The sequence below is a fragment of the Typopeltis vanoorti genome, chromosome 25 (genome assembly GCF_054136105.1).
Source record: "Typopeltis vanoorti isolate ZY-2024b chromosome 25, IOZ_Tvanoo_1.0, whole genome shotgun sequence".
Classification (NCBI taxonomy): domain Eukaryota; kingdom Metazoa; phylum Arthropoda; class Arachnida; order Uropygi; family Thelyphonidae; genus Typopeltis; species Typopeltis vanoorti.
This window is the reverse complement of record NC_143573.1, coordinates 79,374,941-79,399,504: the sequence shown is the minus strand read 5'-3', so window position 1 is coordinate 79,399,504 and position 24,564 is coordinate 79,374,941. Positions and strand designations below refer to the sequence as shown.

At 36.5% G+C, this 24,564-nt stretch overlaps 1 protein-coding gene across 2 annotated transcripts in view; it reads right to left on the bottom strand.

Annotated features, from left to right (window-relative positions):
• The window catches only part of LOC150092875 (uncharacterized), a 164,498-nt gene that overhangs the window by 30,929 nt on the left and 109,005 nt on the right, over positions 1 to 24,564 (bottom strand). For both annotated transcript variants that reach the window (XM_090414799.1, XM_090414798.1), the window contains one exon: positions 6,610 to 6,734. In XM_090414799.1, the coding sequence (XP_090270925.1) occupies positions 6,610 to 6,734 (125 nt within the window). The remainder of the gene's footprint in view (positions 1 to 6,609; positions 6,735 to 24,564) is intronic.

Here is a 24,564-nt window from a genome sequence, read left to right as displayed (position 1 = left end):
TTTAAAGCATCTCAGCGGGTTAGGGATGTACTTTCTGACAGGACAGCTGAGATACTCTGCTTTTACAGATGTTGGAGGCCTAGGTATATCAAAAGTAAGGATGATGTTCTTGGTTCAGACCAGGCGACCATCCCTGCATATCAGGATGTGCCTCACACCCATCACTCCTTGATCTTTAAGCTCTGAACATATCACCTCATCAGGAACCTCAAGGAGATCTCATTCTGATATCACTCCTCTACTGGAATCAAGTGTTCTGTGAGGTGTTACTGCAATTTGTATTCCACCCATTGTCATTGCACGCAGCAGTTTCTCAGAATGTTGTTTGCACATTGTTTCCAAGAGGATATCACCAGAACACAATTTCTTAACAGTTTTGGGAGGTCCCGCTAGTCCTAAACCTTTCTGGATAAAGAAGGGTGACATTTTCCCAATTGGTTTGTCATCTGTTGCATGAATGATTAAAAAAGGTTGGTACATTTTGTTAGTATCCAATATCTTTTGTTTCTTACTTCTGTTTCCATATGCTGTGTCTATGCATTATCAGTACTTGGTTGTGACTTTGTTAGGGTCCCTGAAACATTTGAGGATGAAGAATTCATATTTAAGGAATTTTTAAATCAGTGTCAGAGCTCCCCACGCATATTACCATGGAGCCACACATGGACGTCCACTACCCGGCAAGCAAAGACTACGCTCAGGAGTGGAATGCCAGGGCTACCCTGGGAACTATACCGGCACTCCAGCAGGTCTAGGATCCCGACCCCAGACCATGGGGTGAGAGACTTACTGCAACACAGTTGACACTTGCATGCAAGCCCACTAGCCGATTGATCCTGGCTGGGCCATCCAGGACCACCCGTCTTGCCGAAGCAGTGGCCAAAGTAGTGCAAGACTACCAGGATCCCCCTTTCTGGATGTCCACGAGTTGCACCTCACGGCAAACACGGCAGCAGGGCGTTGGATCCCAGTGGTGGTGGTCTGGAAAAAGGATAGTGAAAAAGACTCAGGAGAAGTAGAGCAAAGAATAAGGGAAGAAAAGCAAAGAAAAAGAGGAAGAATGAAAAGGGCCAGTACCATCACTGGGAGGTCCCCTCCACCACGAACTTGTGCCCCACACGAAGGAGATTCTTTGGATAGAGTGTGCTGAATGAGTAGAATGGATTGCCTGGATTATTTGTGAGTGTCGTGACACTGAATTGAGTTCAAGGAGAGGTATGATAAGTTTGTGTATATGATAGATCAATGTGGTATCCCACGTTGATCTCTCCATGGAGTCTTTTGATTCCATGGAGATATCCATATAATAATAATAATTATCTAAAATACCTAGAAAAGGAAAACCTTTAAGTTACCAGTTATATATTTGTTTAATCCTTTATCCGAGTGTAAGCAAACAAAGTTTGCATCTGAAGTATATTCAGGACTGGGGCAGCTCGTGGCAAAGGTGTTAGAACTTCACATCACTTGCTTTAGTATCCCATAATGCAAAGCACATTTCCTGGTGTAGAATTCTTGTGTAGAGGCTTAAGTGCTGTGAGGACATTATGTTGGAGGTTTAATGGATTTTTTACAACACTCAAAATGAATTAAATTAGAATTTAATACTCCTATATTTCGTCCTAGTCACTAGGACATCTACGGGGATTACAAAAACAATTTATGTAACATGCACACAAAAACTTACAATACTAAGCCCAACCACGTGGGTGACACTAAAGTCCTATCTAGGTGGAGCACCCTCTAAGGGCGGTAGTAGGTGGCCTGGAATGTAAGGTGGGACCTCTGGTGATGAGTGTTTCCCAAATCTTCGGAAGCTTGATGCAACCGTATTTGTTAAGATTTGGTTGGTTTCTGAGAGCTGCTGCTGCTTCTAAGAAAAGTCTCTCTTTCTTGAATTTGCTGTGGTGGAGCATGGTGGTTTTCTTCCATGATACTCTGTGGGTAGTGTCCAAAACATGGTCACCAAGCCTGAATGGCCATAGTTGTGTTTAACGATGTACGACTTGTGTTCCTCCAGGCGGATCGATGCTGATCTGCCTGTCTGTCCAAAGTACTCAAGCTTACAGGAACAGGGTACTTTCTAAACTCCAGGCAGAGAGAGAGAGGGGGGGAGCTGATCTTTCATAGAACGGATAAGGGTAGCAAGTTTGCGGTAGGGCTTATATGCTGTGTGTAGGTTATACTTTTTTAGTATCTTGGCTATTTTTTCCGAAGTGCCTCGGATGTAGGGTATGGTGATGGCATTTTTAAATTCTTGTTGACGAGAGGGACGGGGAATGGGGGAGGAATTGATTTTTTTTTGATACTGTGTTCACTGTAGCCATTGGAGAGGAAAGTTCTGTGTATGTGGTTAAGCTCAGTAGTGAGGGCAGTTCCACTGGAACAAAGATTGTGGGCTCTCTTGGTAAGGGTTTTAATGATGCCATATTGTTGTGAGGGGTGGTGGTGGGAGAGTTTGTGAATATATCTGCCTGTGTGTGTGGGTTTTCTGTATACAGTGAAGGCGAAGTGTATCATTGGGCAGGCGCGTGACTAAGGTGTCTAGGAAGGGTAAACAATTGTTCTTTTCCTTTTCCATAGTAATTTAAATTTTCCATAGAAAATTTAACCTTGAACAATACAGACATATTGGTAAGCTTTGATATCTCCTCTTTGTTTACCAATATTCCCTTAACTGACACTTTATCTCTCTTAGAAAACGTTTTCCCCTCTGACATCTTAGATCTCTTTTCCTTTGCCATCAATTCTGGGTATTTCTCTTGGAATAACAAAATCTACAAGCAGATAGAAGGAACCACCATGGGTTCCCCCCCTCTCACCCCCCCCTTGCCAATTTCTATATGGAAGATTTCGAAAAACGAGCCATAGACTCAGCCCCACTCAAACCTTCTATCTGGCTTAGATATGTAGATGATGTGTTCTCCATTTCGCCTCATGGCTCCTTTCTCGGTAATCTCAATAGCCTACATCCAAGAATCCAGTTTACTATGGAAAAGGAAAAGAACAATTGTTTACCCTTCCTAGACACCTTAGTCACGCGCCTGCCCAATGATACACTTGCCTTCACTGTATACAGAAAACCCACACACACAGGCAGATACATTCACAAACTCTCCCACCACCACCCCTCACAACAATATTGTTAAATTGTGAATGAAGCTATGTTATGTAATTTATTTTTTTTCATTCACATTTAACATTGCTTATTAAATATTAATCATGACTTATATAAAATTATTTATTATTCCTTAATTAGGAATTACTAATTGAATATTTATTCAAAACCTGACCTACTATTATTTTATAAAATATTAAAATGTATAGAATTTTGTATAACCAAATATATATGGTGTAACGTAAAGTGTTATTTTATATTTAACTGTATACGTAATCAAAAAGTTGAAGAAGTAGCTTAAATATTTTGTTGTTCTTATTTGTAAAATATTTAATGTTATGTAATCACAAATGTAGTAGTAAAAGAGCATACATTACATTAGCAAAATGTTTACGCTTAGTCTATTGTCATGGAGACGCACGCGTAAACAACCACGAGTGAAGAGAGCGTGGCGTTCGAACGTAAGGTGGGAGTGAAGGTCATAGAGAGACATGGAGAGATAAAGAGAAAGAGAAGGAAGGTCATAGATAAGACAGGGAAGGGAGAAGAATTATTATTAAGGAGTGAGGAGAGAGTTTTGCGGAACCAAGATTATAAAATCCTGAGGGCAGAAATTTATGAGTTTAGTGTTCGGAAGTGAACCTATAAGTAGTGAAACATAAAGTTTAATGTTATAAGCGAAATCTGCTGTTGTTATGAAGAAAGGTTGATGCCGTAATCAGATAAAAGGAAACTGGACAGTCAATGCGAAAATTCTGATTAGTTCCAGTTAATCTGGATTACGATTTTAATTCTGTGTTGCCCTAGGAAAAGGTTATATTGATTACTTGGAGAAAAGTGAATAAGAACAGATATCAGTACCTAATTACTGTTGTTTGGAATAGTGAAGTGCGACTAACAGTAGTATAGTTTGAACTGTGGAGAAATTTTATTATGTGTGTTCCGCTAATGTTAATTAAGTTAATTCATAAGTGCTCTCTCAATAATTTGATGTGTTGAAGAAATTGTCTGGTAAGAGTAGTTGTATAAGTTTCTCTATTCTAGCATTAACTGTAATATATCTCCGATGCTCAAGGTCCGGGAATATATTTGCTTGGAATATAGCTTACGTAGTTTATTGCCTGCTGTGAATATAAACATTGAGCTGATAAATTTGTGAAGACTGAATAAATGTGAAATTGTTATATTAACTTGAGATAAGAAGATTTGTGTATTTGAGACTGTGAATAGTATATGAAAATTAGAACATTGAATTAGCATCAGTGACCTAAGAAGATGTGTTAAATTAATTATATAGTTAGATTTTAAAATAGAGTTCTTGTATTTGTTAACCATATTATATATTAAATGTTTTATTTTGTTGATCCAAATATTGTGTTTGCCTGAATTCCTTATTATTGCACCGTTCATAAATATTCGAATCTTGCGGGAACCCCAAGTAAAAATGATAATAGATGATTCGGCCTAATGAGATGACTGCTAACTTAATTTAGAACTGATCCTACTATTTATATAGACTAATCTAAGAATAGGGTGGCGCAGTATAAATATAAATTTCCCTACTTTTGGATCGGTGATCACTTCGTAATTAGTTGTATTATTCATAAAAGTGACTTGAAACTAGATAGATTTAGAACACGACAGAAAAGGTCCGTCACGACAATATGGCATCATTAAAACCCTTACCAAGAGAGCTCACAATCTTTGTTCCAGTGGAACCGCCCTCACTACTGAGCTTAACCACATACACAGAACTTTCCTCTCCAATGGCTACAGTGAACACAGTATCAAAAAAATAATCAATTCCTCCCCCATTCCCCGTCCCTCTCGTCAACAAGAATTTAAAAATGCCATCACCATACCCTACATCCGAGGCACTTCGGAAAAAATAGCCAAGATACTAAAAAAGTATAACCTACACACAGCATATAAGCCCTACCGCAAACTTGCTACCCTTATCCGTTCTACGAAAGATCAGCTCCCCCCTCTCTCTCTGCCTGGAGTTTACAAAGTACCCTGTTCCTGTAAGCTTGAGTACTTTGGACAGACAGGCAGATCAGCATCGATCCGCCTGGAGGAACACAAGTAGTACATCGTTAAACACAACTATGGCCATTCAGTCTTGGCTGACCATGTTTTGGAAGAAAACCACCATGCTCCACCACAGCAAATTCAAGAAAGAGAGACTTTTCTTAGAAGCAGCAGCAGCATCTCAGAAACCAACCAAATCTTAACAAATACGGTTGCATTAAGCTTCCGAAGATTTGGGAAACACTCATCACCAGAGGTCCCACCTTACATTCCAGGCCACCTACTACCGCCCTTAGAGGGCGCTCCACCTAGATAGGACTTTAGTGTCACCCACGTGGTTGGGCTTAGTATTGTAAGTTTTTGTGTGCATGTTACATAAATTGTTTTTGTAATCCCCGTAGATGTCCTAGTGACTAGGACGAAATATAGGAGTATTAAATTCTAATTTAATTCTTTTTGAGTGTTGTAAAAAATCCATTAAACCTCCAACATAATGCACATTTCCTTGTGGACATGTATAATGTTATGCATTAAGGGAAGGGTCACTACCAAAACCAGTTTCGACCTTTATTGAGGTCTCATCAGTGGGAGCCAGACCCAGAGGTGGTGATACTAAGGTGGAGTAATGGAGAAGTCATATTTCCATATACCAGTTGCTTACACTTGGATAAAGGATTAAACCAAATATATAATTGGTAGCATAGCCAAGTGAAAAAACTTCCATCAACTTATCTCCAATCCAGAGAATTTTAATAATAGAGTGTGACACCTTTTGGCTCTGGTATATGGAAATGACTTCATTACTTCCACCTTAGTATCACCACCTATAGGTCTGGCTCCCACTGATGAGACCTCAATAAAGATCAAACCAGTCTGGGTACCCTTCCCTTAATGCATAGTATTATACATGTCTGTAAGGAGATGTGCTTTGCATTATGGTATACTAAGGCAAGTGATGAGAAGTTATACCACCTTTGCCATGAGTTGCCCCACCTGAAAATACATCAGCCACAAACTTTGTTTGCTTACACTTGAATAAAGGATTAAACCAAATATATAATTGGTAGCATAGCCAAGTGAAAAAACTTCCATCAAAAACCATTAAGATTAGTAAATGTCCAGATATATTTGAACAACAATTACTTTAAACCATACTGCATTGACATTAATTACAGAATTCACAGGCATCAAAAAAATGCAAACATTTCAAGTATATTTCCTATTTTCAACAATTTTGTTAATATTTTATGTCAACACTGTTTTTTCACACCATTTATGACATATCAACATTACAGACAAATATTTGAAGATATACTGATATTAGTTTTTTTTTTTTTAATGCATACAGATTCATTGTATATGACATTCACACAACAGTTTCAATCTCATGTAAGTATTATTTGTCTATATGTCACATATAAATATTATTTATCTATTGCTAGACGTCATTATTTACTTACCTCAACAGGTTTATCCAAATCTTCCTGGCAGATATCTGGAAAATCCATGGGATGTGCATTCTTCTGTTGAAAAATTAGGTCCTCCATCCATATTACAGCATACTCATCACCATCTAAATCTGAACCTACCAAGATGAGGACAAGGGTAAAATTTCTTTATATGTTAGACAGCATCCAAGGACTGATGGAGAGCAACAATCATCTTATGAGGAAAAAACTTTACTTAAACATTTTAAGTTCCATGCATCAAAGATAATTTCAAGAGAATATAGGATTGCATTTAAAAAAAAAAAAAGCATCTTACAAGAAAAAAATTCAGCCAAAGCAATAACAGATGGTACTTTCCTGAAATTTTCTATTAGTGATAGACGTTAGCCTTGTAGTGGCTTCTAAATTGCAGTCCAACCTTGGGCTTTTTTTTTTTTTTTCGTTTTCTACAATAAGACTTTTTATTATGCCATTTATTTATTTTTATTTTTCTATATGAAGCAGAGTAAAACAATTAAGGAATAACTAATTGAAAGCAGATGAAAATATAATCATTAGCAGCATCAGCAGCATTTTCTTTCCTCTCTCTCTGCTTAACAAAGTGCATCCATAGCACAGTCAGAAGGAAAACATTATATGAACTCTTCAAATGGAAAAACATAGGGCTGATTTTCATCACCACTGCAAAGCAGATTTTTCTCAAATAGAACTTTTTAACTGAAGGCAAATTAGTTGGCCTCACAAAACAGTATACAAGTTTTTCATGAAATGAAAAACTTGTATACTGTTTTCTGATGTTTTCTAACCTGGATGTGAGGTTTATCAGATCCCAAAAAGATTCCATCAAACATTGAGATTTAAAATGGGCCTATTAAAAGGCTTGTGTGCAGGATACTAGTTAAGTTAGTCTAAATGATCAGGAACCTGGATAGAGCAGTTGCCTTAAAATTGGACCTAATTTAGATAATGATATTTTTGTTTTATATTGATCCCATAGGTGACAAGTTGTAGGACCTATATGTGTGCATGCATGCACACACATCACAGTGTTGTGTGTGTGAAAATGAGAATTCAGATAGAAGTTCACTGACATTTTTAATCAAGAGCTGCAGGGTGCAGCTTTTGGGAATACTTCATGAGGACTACTATTCTAGAGAATAGGGGAAGATGGAATAAAAGAGAAGAGGAAAAACAGATTTGGTACATTTGCATTGTAATGAGAAGCTGGTGCAGCTACTGCTATTGTTTTAACAGGCCCTGCAGAAAGTGAAAGAATGATGGTTTCCAGTTCAAAGTAGAATAGGAAAAGTGCTGAAATACTGCATCTTTGAATTAGAGGATGAAGTGAGCCTATAAGAGAGAGAGAGATCACCTATGAGCCAAACTGATCTCCTCTGGACAGTATCAAGAAATTTTAAGATTTTATATACACCAGCCCAAACATGCAAACAGTATTCTAAGCAGAAGCAGATTTTGGATTTTATAGTGTCAGTAGCTAGGTGGGTGTAAAACAGCAACTTGAGCAGAAGAGAATGCTCTAGTTTTCAGATGCGAAGGAAGCTACTAGATCAGTTATGTACAGAAAACAGAGAGCAGATGATAGAACAGCCCAGAGGTGGCAGAGCTTGAAGAGAAGGAGCCATCCACCACGACATGGAGTAAACAATCAAAGTGAGAGCTGGCTACCCAATTAGAGTGTGTGGAAGGTAGACCAAAGGATGGCAATTTATGTAACAGACCTCAATGTCAGAAGCAGTCAAAAGCTCTGGAAATGTCAAGAGTGACAGCACCAGTTTCCAAGCACAATTCCATTGCACTTGTCCAGTTGTGTGTGTGTGATATAGGCTAAGAGGTCAGCCAGGGACCATAAATGGCAGAATCCACACCAGTAGTCACTGCATAATTGGTGGAATTCTATATAGTAGAGAAGTTGACCACTGATGACTTTGTCCATTACTCTAGAGAAGAATAAGATGATTGCAACTGATCTTTTTTTTTTTTTTTTTTTTTTTGTAATAGGCTGGATATATAAGTGCTTCCACACATTGTTGGGATAAGTACAAGCAAAGGATAAAAGATTGTTGACATGATACAGAAGCAAAATGTGTTGATTAAATTTGAGAGATTCATCAAGTCCAGAGAACTGTTTAGTGTACGTGTTATTTGTTCTGATCTTTATTTATTTTTTTTTTTTTTGCCAAAAAACTACAGGAGGCATATAGTACTCAGATTCTGGTATAGGAGAAGATTTAATTTGTCACCTATGCAGGAGTTGGAGGAAAAGAATGATGACAGGAAGTGAGCTTTATTTTGGGGCGCTGTAAAAGTGGTACCATCAAGATATATGTGTGTGTATGAGAGAGAGATACGACTGCAGAAGTTGCATCCAACGGTGTTAGCAAGGGAACAAAAAGCACAGCTTCCATTTGGACAGGAGGCAAGCCTTCTGCTATTGGTCTTTATGAAATTTAAATCTGCTGATGAGTGTTTTGCATTTGTTGCATGCTTCAGCATAGGCTAAATAAAGTTAGGGTTCTTGATGTGAACCATCTACAGTAAGTTGAATTTTTTTCCTTCAACTGCCTTGGTACACTTTCTGTTCAACCAAAACCTGGAATGTGGACAAGGATTGCAAATAGAATGTTGAATGAAGGTTTTTCACATCAGTGAGTATAAATTCTGTGACTCACTTGGAGCAGATGTCTCAGTCACCAATGTAGAAACAATAGTCAGAACATGGAAAGGAGGAGTAGAAATTCAACCCCCCCCCCTCTCACACACACATTAACACAAAGTAAAGCGTGATCAGAAGAATGGCATTCTATTAGAGAGAAAATGTGCACAAGATTCTGGTCTGAGTTACCAAGAGGAGAGATGACCTCCACAGTGTATCTAAAAGGAATACTGGTTAAAAAGAGATCAGTAGTATTGGAAGAGCAGAGAGGATTATCAGGAATTCAGATAGGTAGATGTACAATTGGTGTTAGGTCATTGTTTATAGTAAAGGCTTTACACCAATCATAGAGAATTGGAAAAGTGGAGCAAATTGGAACTGTGGATGTTAAGGTTGTCTAGGAAGAGGAACTAATTATGTGGACAACTGGATTGCAGGCAATCAAGTTTCATGGAGAAGAAGGTGAAGAAGTCAGCGGTTATTGAAACTTACAGATCACTAAATGCAGCATGTGAATGTTTCTAAATGAGGAACCTTTAATTAGAAGAGGTCAAAAACAGGGAATTCTAAAATAGCCATACTCTGAAGGCAATCAGATCTAGTGGCAAAAAGAATTGTGGAATGTGTAATCTGAACAGTGAAGGTGGACATTATCATCAGATGTAGCTGTAATTTGGGTTTCTGTCAAAGCAAGATATCTCAGGGAACTACAAGGAGCCTATGTAGCTCAGTTGGTTTAGTTGAGGCTTCAGGTGGAAACACCAGAATTCAAATCCCATCTATGATGAGAGGAGCCTTTATCGGGTGTTCTCAATTCAAACAGTGAGTTAGCCCCAGTCTCATATTGGGGGGAGGGGGGGGGTCTCCCAGAAACTTGAACTTTTCATTCCTCAAATCAGCAAACCAGCCCCATGAACATATCTAAAGACATAGGATACTAACTATGAGGTAGAAGAAATGAGAGATCTAATCTTTCTCACCATGTTATCTTTCTACTGTACAATATGGTTCTCAGGAAGAAATCTGTAATAGTCAACATCTTGAATGGGGATAATACTTGACAGGATAGGGACTACAAGTGATGGCAAACATCATTTACGCTGATAATAATGCCATGATACTAGTAAAGTAGATGTGAAAGTAAGTTTTTATTGTGAAGATTCTGGCATGATTTGTATGTTGTGATTGGTCTATCTTTTTTTGTTAGGATTGGTTTCTGAGTTTCAATCATTGTTGCAGTTTTACTGTCATTGTTTGTATGATTCATCATAAGTTCATTCATGGTTAGGTGTTAGAAAGTGTAGCTATGTGGTGAAAGGAGACAGACTCTTGAATATGGCACATGCAGAGAGTGACTAGTCTCCTTGTCATAACATGACTTGGACATACACTACTCAGGCTTCCTCTCCAGCCATGACCTGGCAGCAAATGCAGCAATGTGATTATGAACCAGGAAGACTAATGACTCATTACTGACAGGTTCAGGCCCATGCGCTATTTGGTGGCTGGTCTGCAGCACCACCATTTTTACTGATATATTCTCAAAATGGAAGAGTTTTGGGGTATCTAATGTATGTTAAGCAATTTTAAAAGGTATCACTCGCATTGCATGGAGAATGAGGGCTGGGGGAGCAGAAACTGGAAATTATGATCTGAAGGCCAAACATAACAATCACAACTTCAGGCTTCCAATAAGCCAGGTGGTGATAGTTCACTGGGAAATGAAGATCATCTACTACTTAATGGGTTGAGTTGGCATTTCTTTTAACTAAGAAGGTTATCCTTTTGTAGCAAGAATACCTGCTGGAGCCCTTTTGTGCAAACAGGCCACATCACAGAAAGACAAGAGGTTGACTTAAAAGGGAGAGGCTGTACACTACAGATTGTGTCTTCATTAGAGGCCAAACTACCAGACAATACAAGGAATGTGATCTAAGTATTAACACTGGGAAATGGGCTTAGATTTTGCAAAATATCAGAATCTGAAATAGGATTATGGATTAGATAAATTTCATCACACAACATGAGACTGCCACCCTGCTTATTGGATTCCAAAGCAGTTTCTGGATTATCTAAATCCTTACCTATCCCATCCACAATACTAATACTGGCGTACTATAGGGATTAAAAAAATTTCTGTAGATGGGATTCACATTTTAAAAAAAGGGATATCTAGTAACTGAACCTGCAAATGGAATCAATCAGAGGCCATACATAAGGATCACAGCACCCACACATACACAACACACATTCTAAGTTAATAACCAATTATAATTTTCCAAGTATGGAATACTATCATTTCTCATAATGAAATTGAGTTAGAGATGAAAGTGCTTTATTGTAGCCATTTATTGTAGCCACCTCTATCTTTAAAAAGATAGAGGTGGCTACAATAAAGCAATTCTACTCCATTTCCTTTACTTGAATACAACTGGATTGAAATTTTCAGACAACTCAGTTGTTAATGATGCTCTTTGGTTCTAAAAAATCTAGGAAGAAACCAATAAAGAACCTTCATCAGCAGATAATGCCAAAGAAGGACTTTTCAACTGATGGCAAATCAGCCATCAGTTGAAAAGTCAGAGAAGGTTATCGTCTGAAAACTCAGATTTTCATCCTGCAAAAACATAAACTCGGCAAGAATACACTCTTTGAAAAACCTAGCAATTTCTTGGACATAGTAGCCGCCATAATGCAATTGGAAGAATAGCGGAACATTGCATCCTTCGATTAGGAAAAGACCTGGGTTCAATTCTCATCGTGATGAGAGGAATCCTTATATGGGCATTTTCAGTTGAAAGTGAGTTAGCCAATTTCATATGGTGGTAGCAGGGTTTTTTCTCTCGGAAACTCGGGGTTTTTCATCCAATGTACAGACAAATTGGCTTTCAGAACACACACAATTTACAGACAAAAAATGTTGTTGTGAGGAAGGGCGATAGATGGCGTTGATGGTAGTAATGTCGTAGTTGGAGAATTAAGTATAATGGAAAGGAGGACAAAGTAGGACAGTTTACAGCTGCAAGGGACCTGGTATATACCAGGTATGTCTGGGGGAAGTGGTTGGTCTTTGATAGAGCGGATAAGGGATGCCAACTTTTTATATGGTCTATAACAAGAAGTTAGGTCATATTTTTTGAGGATATTGGTTATTTTCTTGAGGGACCTGGTATATACCAGGTATGTCTGGAGGAAGCGGTTGGTCTTTGATAGAGCGGATAAGGGATGCCAACTTTTTATATGGTCTATAACAAGAAGTTAGGTCATATTTTTTGAGGATATTGGTTATTTTCTTGGAGGTGGCTCGGATGTGTAGGGGATGCTGATAGATTTAGTGTAATCTTTATTGTGAAGGGGGGAGGGTGGTTTACTGGTTTTAGTATTTTTTGGAGGTTGTAGCCATTGGCTAAGAAAGTGTTGAGGATGTGGTTTAGTTCACTGGTTAGGGCATCATCATCTGAGCAGATTAATTTTTCCCTGTTATATAATGTTTTAATAACCTCATATTGTTGGTGGGGGGGGGGGGGAGATTGTTGGTGAATGTATCTGCATGTATGGGTGGGTTTTCTATAAACAGAGAAAACCAAAGATCCATCAGGCTGGCGAGTGAATAGAGTGTCTAGGAAGGGGAGGGTGTTGTTTTCCTCTATTTCAAAGGTGAACTGGACCTTGGTGAGTGGAGTGTATCTGAGCCATGTGGCCAAAAACCTCTCACTCCAACTAACTGACATAATGGTCAGTTTTGACGTCTCCTCCCTATTCATAAATGTCCCAGTCAAGGACACCCTAGAGCTTATCGAAGTCAAATTTCTGCCCGATATCTCAGCCCTATTTCAGTTCACAATGAACTCAGGCTATTTTGTTTGGCAAAGAAAATTCTACAAACAGATAGACGGGACATCCATGAGTTCACCACTCTCCCCACCCTTGGTCAACTTTTTTATGGAGATCTTTGAAGAGAAAGCCTTAAACTTTGCCCCACAAAAACCCACTATTTGGCTTCGGTACATGGATGATGTGTTTGCTATTTGGCCACATGGCTCAGATACACTCCACTCCTTCCTAACACACTTAAACAACCAACACCCCAGGGTCCAGTTCACCTTGGAAATAGAGGAAAACAACACCCTCCCCTTCCTAGACACTCTAATTACTCGCCAGCCTGATGGATCTTTGGTTATCTCTGTTTATAGAAAACCCACCCATACAGGCAGATACATTCACCAACAATCCCCCCCCCCTCATAACAATATGGGGTTATTAAAACACTATATAACAGGGAAAAATTAATCTGCTCAGATGACAATGCCCTAACCACTGAACTAAACCACATCCTTACACTTTCTTAGCCAATGGCTACAACCCCAAAAAAATCCAAAAAATACTAAAACCAGTAAACCACAACCCCCCCCCTTCACAATAAAGATTACACTAAATCCATCACCATCCCCTACATCCGAGGCACCTTTGAGAAAATAACCAATATCCTCAAAAAATATGACCTAACTTTTTGTTATAGACCATATAAAAAGTCAGCATCCCTTCTCTGCTCTATCAAAGACCAACCACTTCCCCTAGACCTGCCTGGTATATACCAGGCCCCTTGCAACTGTAAATTGTCCTACTTTGGCCAAACAGGCAGGACAGCGAATATCAGGATTTCAGAACACAAAGACTACATCCGGTTTCACCAGTACAGCCACTGGGCTTGCAGACCATGCCATAGATACCTGCCATAAAATTCGTTGGAAGAAAACTGAAATAATACACCGCAGCAAGTTCAAGTATGAAAGATTATTCATGGAATCATCAGCAGCTCTAAAAAACGTTCCAAACCTTAACAAATTTGGGAGACCTACATTATGAGAACTTCAGCCCAATGGCCAAAACAACCCAATTAGCTCGCTAGGGAGCACCATTAGGGCTTTAGGAACAATTTTAGTTTCTTGCCTTCTTCCTCATTTGCATTTGTTAGTGCCTGCGTGCACATACCATATTTGTATGTTCCTGAAGATGGCAACATGACGTTGCCGAAATATTAAAGGTATTCATTAAAGTTTCATTTAATTAATATCCGTTTATGCGTTGTAAATTCCTTAAGTATTACCAGATAATTATACCTAAGCTTTTCCCCAATAGGCCAGAAAGGCCAAAGCCAAAATACATCAAGATCTATCTCACATTGGTATGAGGTATTCTAGAGGTTATTTGTTGGTGACGATACCAAGCCACCAGTGTGCCCTGCAGAGCTCTAAGTGACAAGATCTTTATGTTTGCTGAAGTAATGCCTATAGAAGTCAAGTCTTTGTAACTCTCATTGCACCATATACCATGAAGGGAGATGGTAGCACTAGTAGAATGAGGAGCTACCCCAAACTCCTCTCCAATCTGTTGAGCAAGATCGATATTCTGCTATTAATATGAGACCTTGTTCCTATGATTGACAATAAGTGTGTGCCCAGTACCCACTATCTGTGCATCAATAACCCAAACTCTTTCATCCTTCTTTGCAATTAAATCAGGCTTCTTAATACCAACTATAGTCCTATAGTGCAGTTCAACCACAGTCTCCCAACCTGTTTTTCAACCTGTTATTTAATATGAAGACCATGGCATCATGCCACTCCACTCGAATACCATGAGTTTGGAAACAATTTCATTTCTTGGGATTTGGTAAAAAAAAAATTTAGGTATAAATTGTATTAATTATGTTTACATATTAAAACTGTACTGCTTCATGTCATATCCAGGAATGAAATTTTACTATTCTTCTTGATGACCAAGTAATGATGGGACATCTTTCATTCTCTCAGAATATGGAAGGTTTCATGACCAGATCAGTTACAGTATTTCTTGTAAATCATTATGCTCAGTGAGGGGATATCATTTAATAATGATGATACTGAACTCACAAAGATTCACCACTGAAAGAGTAGTTCTGATGTTCAGGATTGGCTAATATAAAATATAACAAATCAGAATCCTGAAACAGGATTATGTGTTTTGTCTATTTTTTGAATCATATGAAGCCCTACGTCAACATCCTAATCTTAACTGAACAGACCATATGCAGATCTCTAAGTTTTGGAAAGTGATTGCAGATACAAGATGGCAAAATATTGCAATCTTATATCAGCAATTATAATATTGCAATTATAATGCAAGTGATTGCATTATCATCTTTTTAAATTTAATTATACAATTATACTTACTTCTCTGAACTCATACAACTGCAACTGAGATAGGATATTATAAAAATGCTGTATGACTCACTTGTGTTCATAATTTAACAACTGTAGCCAATTCTTCTGCCTTCACCCTGAATGAAGCTCATGATATATTGAGCAAAATATACAGGAGTAATAAATTCCATTAATTATCTCTTACATGTGCAAAGTCTTTATTTAAAATATTTACTATGTCTCTATCAAACATCTAGTAACCGATTCTTACAGTGACGATCAATTTAAGTCGGTCAGAAATTTTGGTAAGCTACATTTAAAGTCTTGCTTGCATAACCAACTTGTTTCTAAAATGATGCTCTGATGCTAGTTTAATTCCTAATTTTATCAAAATGAAAGCATCTATAAAATCTTACTTTACTGATAAGATTACCAAAGAGCTAGCAAGGTCCTATTGTTAAGAATGGCTACATTAAGAAGCTCTTCTTTTCAAACAACACTAAAATCTCTAAACATCAAACTCTACTAAAGAATAATCTTAGTCCTGAACATTTTGACTTAATTTGTAGAATTTCTCTTTCCTCAGCCAGACATACTCACCTAAATTATAAGCAGAAGTTGATTCATAAGTTTGAAATATTGCAACAAACAAGCCATCCATTCATTCAGCAACAACCCAGCTCTGTCCACGACAAATGGGTCAAGAATTTAACTAACTGAACTTTTACAGTGATGAATTAAGCATACTGTCAAAAAGTTCAGATTTTATAGTAACACTTGTCAACTGCCTCATTTAGATTTATAGTAAGCAGTAAAAAAAGCATTAAGGAATTCCATACAGATGACACTCACAAACTGAGGTTTGAAACTGCATAGATTCTGTATCAAGCTAAACCTCCTCCTCTAAATTTCTTCATATGAATTACAAGCTCTCTGATCTCTTTGCCAAAAACAATATCATAATGAATATTATAATGAAGCCTGACAAAGGAAACAGTTCTGATGGATACTACTGATTAATAATTGCAAACTTATTGTTTTACTGCAAGAGATCTACTTATAGTATAATCGACAGAGATCCTATGCAAAGTCAGTTAAACAAATGATCAGATCAAATATATTCCTTAGATGCTAACACTATTGATTTCAAAGGATCTCTTACTTATTATTTGAAATAGCCAAATATCTTTCATGACTTCTATGAAACCTTTCCGGAAAAACCAACCTCTTATTATCAAAAACAATTTTGACTTCAAAGAAAAAATAAAAGATCTTCAATAGTCTGAAATAAGTGTCTTTTGATGTAGTCTCGCTGTTTACAAACACACTTCAAGAAACTCTACAACTTTTACAAGTAAATTTCCCTGATAGCATCATTAGATTATTTAAGTTCACTATCAATACTGGTTATTGTAACTTGGAGTAATAAATTGTTTTAACAAATCAAGGCTACTGTGATGGGCAGTCCTATATCATCTGCTTTAGCTGGTTAATTTATGGAGCATTTAGAGAATCGGATTTCTAACATCATTTCTCCCTGACCTTATATTTGGTTTCTCTCAAACAGTACTTCAATTTCTGGATAAAATTAGCTCCTTAGACACTCACAATATATTCATTATTGAGCATAAATCTGTCTTACTTTTTTTGGATACTTTAATGCATCATAACTTTGCAGGTAATATTAAATTTTCTGTTTACAGGAAGAAATTCTGTACAGGCAGATATCCATGCATCTTCAGATCATCATCCTTCACAAAAAATAGGTACTCTCAAAAGACTTGTGCACCGAGCACACACACAATTTGTTCTTCTGGGTCACTTCTATTAGAAGAATTAAATAAAATAAAACTCATTCAATTACTTAAGGGATACAGCAAGATCTCAATGCTGAAAATAATTGACAATTATCATCCCTCTCCACAGGTGCAATCTGATGTTAAAAGGATCTGCATACCATACCTTAAAGGAACTTCTGAACAACAAACACATCAGCAACATGTATGGGGTGGAATTGAGAACTGAAAAATAAGTTTATAGAAGAGCTGCAGATTGTAGTTATTTTGGAATGCTTCATAAAGAAGGAACAAAGGAACTAGATGGAATAAAAGACGAAAAGAAGAAACAGCTTTCAGTTTTTGTTGCAGTTGCACTGAGAAAGGATGTTAGGCAGCTGCTGCTCATTTTAACAGGCATGAAAACCTGAGGAATGATAGTATCAGTTCAGTGAAGCAGTGACCATGGAAGTACCTATACGACAGACACAGCAGAAATATTTCATCTATGAGATAGAGGTTGAAATGAGTATGTAAGGGAAGGATAATCTATGAGCCAAACTACTCTTCTTTGGGCAGCATTGAGAATGTTTTGTGAGATTTTAAGTGCACTATTTCTGGTCTGTGAACAGTAATCTTAGAATGAGTGGATACAATTTGTATAACTGAGAGAGCTGGATGGGTGAACAATAGCATCTTGAGTGGAAGAGAATGTCTAGTTTTTTAGATGTTGAGAAAACTATTGTGTGTGTGTGTGTGTGTGTGTGTGAGAGAGAGAGAGAGAGGAAGAGAATGTCTAGTTTTTTAGATGCTGAGAAAACTATTGTGTATGTGTGTTTGTGAGAGAGAGAGAGAGAGAGAGGGATAGGAGAGACTGAAGGTAAATGTCAATCCAGGCAGAGATCTAATCTGATCCTGTAATTGGTGTATTACCGAGGTAAGGGTAGGTGAGCTAAAAATCCCTTTTTTAAGAGAAAAGACAAGACTGTGTTTTGTTGACATTCAGGGTATATTATCCTCATTCTGTTGAAGGACTATATATTATTGGCCCTTCCCCTCTAATCATTGTTTAGTTATATATACTTTGCAAAGAAATCTAGTGCCCTGTTTTTTTTTTTAAATTATGTCTGTCTATAATTTAAAGGATCACATGCTATTTGCTCCACCCAACAACTTACAGGACACACATCTTCTTTAGTATTCTGCAATTGAGCAGGTTCTTTTAGTAGCAGAAACTTTCCTTCCACTCTCTTCTGTTCTGAGCCTTCTCTTTCGAGGTTGTGTACCTGTCTCCATTCAGCATGTCATCTAGCATTGTTTTCCTTACTCTTCCTCTGGGTCTTTTTCCGTCTATTTTTCCTTCGATGGCATCTCTGATGATTCCATTCCCTCTCAGAATATGTCCGATCCAGTTTCCCTTGCTTCTTTTTATCCTCCTTAACAGACTTCTTTCTTTTTCTACTCTTTTTAAGACCTCTTCATTTTATCTGTCCATTTGATTTTTTCCATCCTTCTCCAAATCCACATCTCAAAGCTTTCCAAAATCTTAATTTCTTCTTTCTTCAATGTCCAAGTTTCAGATGCATAGAGGGCAACACTCCACACATAACATTTTATTAGTCTTTTCTTTAGGTTTCTATCCATTTTACTTCTGAATAAATTCCATTTTCTATTAAAAGCATCTCTTCCCATCGCTATTCTTGCTTTTATGTCACTTTTACATCTTCCATCACTGCTAATAATACTTCCTAGATATTTAAATGTCTTTACTTGATTCAATTTTTCCCTATTTATTCTGATATCCATATTTGCCTCTTTCCTTGTTATTTTCATCACCCTTGTTTTTCTGATGTTAATTTTCATTCCATAATTGATACAGGATTCCAGTAATCTGTTCAACAGATGTTGTAGTCCTGTTTCAGTGTTCAATAGTAATGCCTTGTCATCTGCGTATCTTATTGCAAATATCTGTCTACCTGCAATCTTTATTCCTTCTTCCGAATTCTCCAGTGCTTCTTTTAGCATTGCTTTGGAATACATGTTGAACAAAATTGGTGACAGAGAACAGCCTTGTCTTACTCCTCGTCCAATGATACCTGGTTTTGTTGTACCATATATGTCTCTCATCATGGCAGTTTGTCCCATATATAGTGAGATAATTAGCCTTCTGTCTTTCCAATCTATACCAATCTTTTCCATTACTTCCACCATCTTATCCCATTTTACATAGTCAAAAGCTTTCTCAAAATCTATATAACAGATGTTAACTTCTTTATTCACTTCTAGACTTCTTTCACTTACTATTCTTAACAGTCCAATCACATCTCTTGTTCCCCTACCCTTCCTGAAACTAAACTGATCTCCAAGAAATTCTTCCACTTTAGATGCAATTCTTCGTGTTAAGATTCTCATAAGTATTTTTGATGTATGGGAAATGAGGCTTATTGTTCTAAAATCCTTGCAGTTCACTGCATTACTTTTCTTTGGTATAGGTATAAATATTAAGGACACACATATAATATCATAAATGTTAATTATTAATAATTCGTTTGCCAGTAACAAGTGCTGGCAAACTATTCACACTTGTTCTTTCCTTCATATTTAACATTCTCACATGGCTTATTAATGATGGTTCACATATTTACACCTTTGAGTAATTGAAATATACCAACCAAATATAGCATTCTCCTTCATTACTGTTTTCTAATATATCCCCATGCTTCAAAAATACTATTGAAAATAATAAAAAATAGAATGTCTTGTAGAATTAAATGCATAAAGGTGTACAGCAAAAAAGACTGATGCTAGGAAAAAGTACAATGAATATAATTTATGAATTAAAAACTGTTATGGAAAGATCAACAGAAATAAATGATAACATATATCTATGTTTTATAGACTTTCAAAAATCATTTGACTCAACAAGCCAGGAAAAGTTAATAGAAATATTAAAAGACATTCAAATTAATGCAAAAGACAGAATAATAATAGAATTATACTTGAATCAGAATACACAAATTATAAACGAAATTAAATATATAATGAAACAATATATACCAAAAGAAGAGTTAGACAAGGGTATATAATATCCTATAATTTTCACAGTGAAAGAAAAATGAAAGAATATAAAGAAATTGAAACGGTAATAAAAAATAAATGGCAATAAAATTAACAATATTAGATTTGCTGATGATCTGGTACACTCATACCTCGCTATATGGCCGAGATACGTTCGTGGAAAGTCAGCCGCAAAGCGAAATGCTGTATAACAAATCATTTATTTCCATATTAAGCCGTATAAATTCAGTAAGATCCATTACAATTTTATAAAAAAATAGAAAATCATTGGGTTTCTGGTTGAAAATGCATTTTTTATTTCATTTAAAATATCGTTTACATTAGTTATTAATAAAAACAAAAATATAATTCCATAATACTAATAAAATAAAACACAAATAACAAATGAACGGGGTTTTTTTTAATTTTCGAATCAGTCTGATGACGAATTGCACGACATCACTTCGTTAGTATCACCATCTGTTGTTGTCTGAGGACCCAGTTTAAAAAATTTGTCCAACGTTTGTTGTATTGAGTCCCTTTTCTTTTTGCAATTCTTTGTAGCAGTTAATAACTGTGTTAATGCCGCGAGAAACTTTGGCGCTGCATTCTTCATTAGGATTGTTTGAAGTAGGATGTTTATTCCTTGTTCGAAATGAGTAAGTGCATTTGATAAATCCTTTGAGGTTAATTGTCGGCAAACAACTGGCTCTTGTTGTTCCTCATCAAATGTATGGTTTGTTTCTAACTGTATTAATTCTTCGTTAGAAAGTAGTTCTCTATCAGCATCTAGCAAATCGATTACATCATGTTCTTCCACATCCTCAAAACCAGGTTCATTTGCTAGGCTCAATATATCTTGTCTAATTTCAGAAAGGGGTTCAAATTCAGAATCATTACTTGTAATGCATTCTGGCCAAATTTTTTTCCACACATGGTTCATTGTGGTTGATTTCAACTCATTCCATGATTCGCTAATGTTGTCCACAGCATCTTTGATGTTGAATTTTTTCCAGAACTCTTTAATTGATGTTTCACCATTGGGTTCATTTACAAGTTTTTGAAAGGTTCTTCATAAATAATATGCCTTAAAAGTAGTTATTGCACCCTGATCCATTGGCTGGATTAGGGCCATTGTTTTTTTAGCTAGATATTCAATCTCCACATCTTCAGATAATTCAGATAAATTAACTGGATGCCCTGGAGCATTATCCAATAGGAGGAAGAATTTGTTACTGAAATTTTTCTGCTGCAAGTATTTTTTGACATCAGGACAAAAATAATTTTTGAACCAATCTTCGCAGTTTGGTTGAAATTGTTCAACCAAACTTCGGGCAATTGTTTCTTGTTCAATCCTTTTAAAGCTCTTGGATTTTCAGAAGCATATACCAAAAAGCGGTTTCAGCTTAAAATCCTCTGCCACATTCGCACCAAGGAGCAAAGTTAAACGCTCTTTGAACACCTTATATCTAGATGCAGCCCTTTCGTTCTTTGACATGTAAGTTCTTTCAGGCATTCGTTTCCAATAAAGTGCTGTGTCGTCCACATTAAAAACTTGTTGAGGAATGTATCTACCTCTTTCAATAATTGATTTCAAAATGTCTGGATAGGCTAGAGCTTCATCTTTCATTTTAATATTATGCAAATTATGGCGATTTTTAAATTTTTCAAACCAACCGCGGCTTGCTAGAAAAGTTTCATCTGCCAGACCTTCACTAGTATCTTCACTCTTCAAATTTTCAAAAATACTTTTCACATTTTCCTGGATAGTCATTTGGCTCATTGGCATCCTCCATTGATTGTTGCCTTCAATCCATATATTTAATCATTTTTTCATTCTTTCCATATTGCTACTTCTTTGGCATAGTAATTTTGAAACACTTAAAGGTGCAGCTGACTGTGAATGTGCATTAATTTTTTCTTTGTTAGCACAAATTGTTTGAACTGTAGATTTCGCAAGCCCAAATGCCTTACATATATCAACAATTTTTTCAGAAGCTTCAATACTACGCAAAACATCTAGTTTAGTCTCTAGTGAGACAGACAATTCGGGATCATGTTTCCCCCAAATACATACTGGATTCTATTTAAAAAACAAAAAATAATAACAGTTATAATGTACACACTTTATAGCAACACGAATACATACACACTTTAATATGTATTTACATACAAATGCATATTATGTACTTATCAACAATGTTTATAGTTGAAACAGAACGCAAGAAGAAACAAACACTTCTACTTTTGATACTGAGGATTTAACTAATTTACTAAACTGATCACTAAATGCATCTACTCATGAGCTTTACAGAAAGTGGGAACGAATTATGTGCTACGCGAAGACTGTGCGACTTCAAGACGACGCAAGTAGCGTTCCTGCGCTGAGCGGTGCGGCCTGCTTAGAACACATGACAAAAGATGTACACAGGGGATTTCCCGACTTTTTGGCCGTATATTGAAAAATTGTAGGCCATAAATCGAAACTTAGCCATAATTACACAAGGCTGCTATAGCGAAAAGCCATATAAAGAGGTATTAGTATATAAATAACAAATAATGATGTATAAATAATGAAGTGTATAAATAACAAAACAATGATTTATAACAATATCAAAAGCAGTTACAAAAATATGGTTGAAATATTAATAAAAAAGAAAGAATTATGGCTTAGTACTAAATTAGCTAAAACTAATAAGTATATAGTAATAAGCAAAAATCAGCAAGACAACAAATTTAAGAGCATCAACTGGATTAATTCAAAATGTAAAGGCTTGTAATTATTTAGGATTAATGATTACAGAAGAGATGGAACAACAGCTATGGAAATTAAATCAAGAATAGTTATGGCAAAAGAAGCATTTTGGAATAATAAATTACTAATGACATCTGGACTAAATAAACAGACTACAGATAAGAAATTAAAAATAAATTAAAATAAAAAATGAATTAAAAAATATTAAAAAAAGAGATATCTCTGCTAATAATTAACTTACTAAATTTATTTAGTTAATTAGATTACTAAGCTAATATTTTGCCTTAGTCACCTAAACATCTTCATGGGCTTAAGGAAATACACTGATCACATATATGCATGCAGGCACACTAGTAGAAAGGCAAAAACAGGCTAATTGTAAAAGCAGACTCAGCCCTAAATGGTGCTCTTTATGGGTGCAGTGATGACACTTACTGGAGGTCTCAAAATGTTAGTCTCCCAGATTTTTGACAATGAGATGTAAACCAAATTTGTTTAAGATTCAGGAATGCTGCAGTGCTGTGGTAGATTCTAGAAATAGTCTGATTTAAATGTTTCTGTATAAGAGGGAAGATTTTCCCCCACTGGATCTTGTATTTATGATATTAACACACTATAGGATGACCAATCAACTTCTTGTGTATGGGTTTAACATAAAAAATAAAATAAAAAGCACTCTGGATTAGAAATAGTTGCTGGAAGTTTTTCCAGTTGGTTAAACTATAAATTAAAGATGCCACGAAATTATATTCTTGGTTTAATCCTTTATCCAAGTGTAAGCATACAAAGTTTGCACTTGAAGTATTTTCAGGATAGGGCAACTCATATATAGAGTTGCCCTGCTCTCAAATCAGTGCTGCATAAAGTAGTGGAGAAGATCAACAGTCAACTTTAACACCTAGAAAACTAACTACTAAATGGCCACCAGTATGGATTCTGCTATTCAGGATCGACAGCAGATCTCCTACTTCATCCTGAATACAAGTCAAGGAAAGGACTGGAGAAACCAGTGCTGATGAGCATAACATTTCCAGGAGATCTGTTAAATTTGGCATCAAGAACTTCTCAGCAAACTTCCATCTTATGGTCGGCCTTCCATCATTTTTAATTGGATTGCCAGTTCTCTCTTGTACTGTTCACTGCATGTTATTGTGGAAGGTGTTCTCTCTTCAGATTTTCCTGTTATTTCCTCCTTCCTCTTCCTTATATACCTAAACAATTTTCTCTGAATGACCTCAAACTCCATTCACAGTTTTACTGCTGATGATGATACACTCTATTCCTCCTACACACACAACAAATCTTGCTGTCATCAACATCTCATGCCATCTCATGCTTCATCATCTACAATAAACACAGATCTTTATTCACTCCTTTGATGAGGTGATAACAACAGTCACCTTTATTGATTCAAAACCATTCCAAAATTTTGTGGGTTTTTTTCTCTCTAGCTCTTGTCTTTAATCATACTCAGCATATCATCAAAATAGGATCTTGCTTCTGAAGCTGACAGTAATTTCAAAC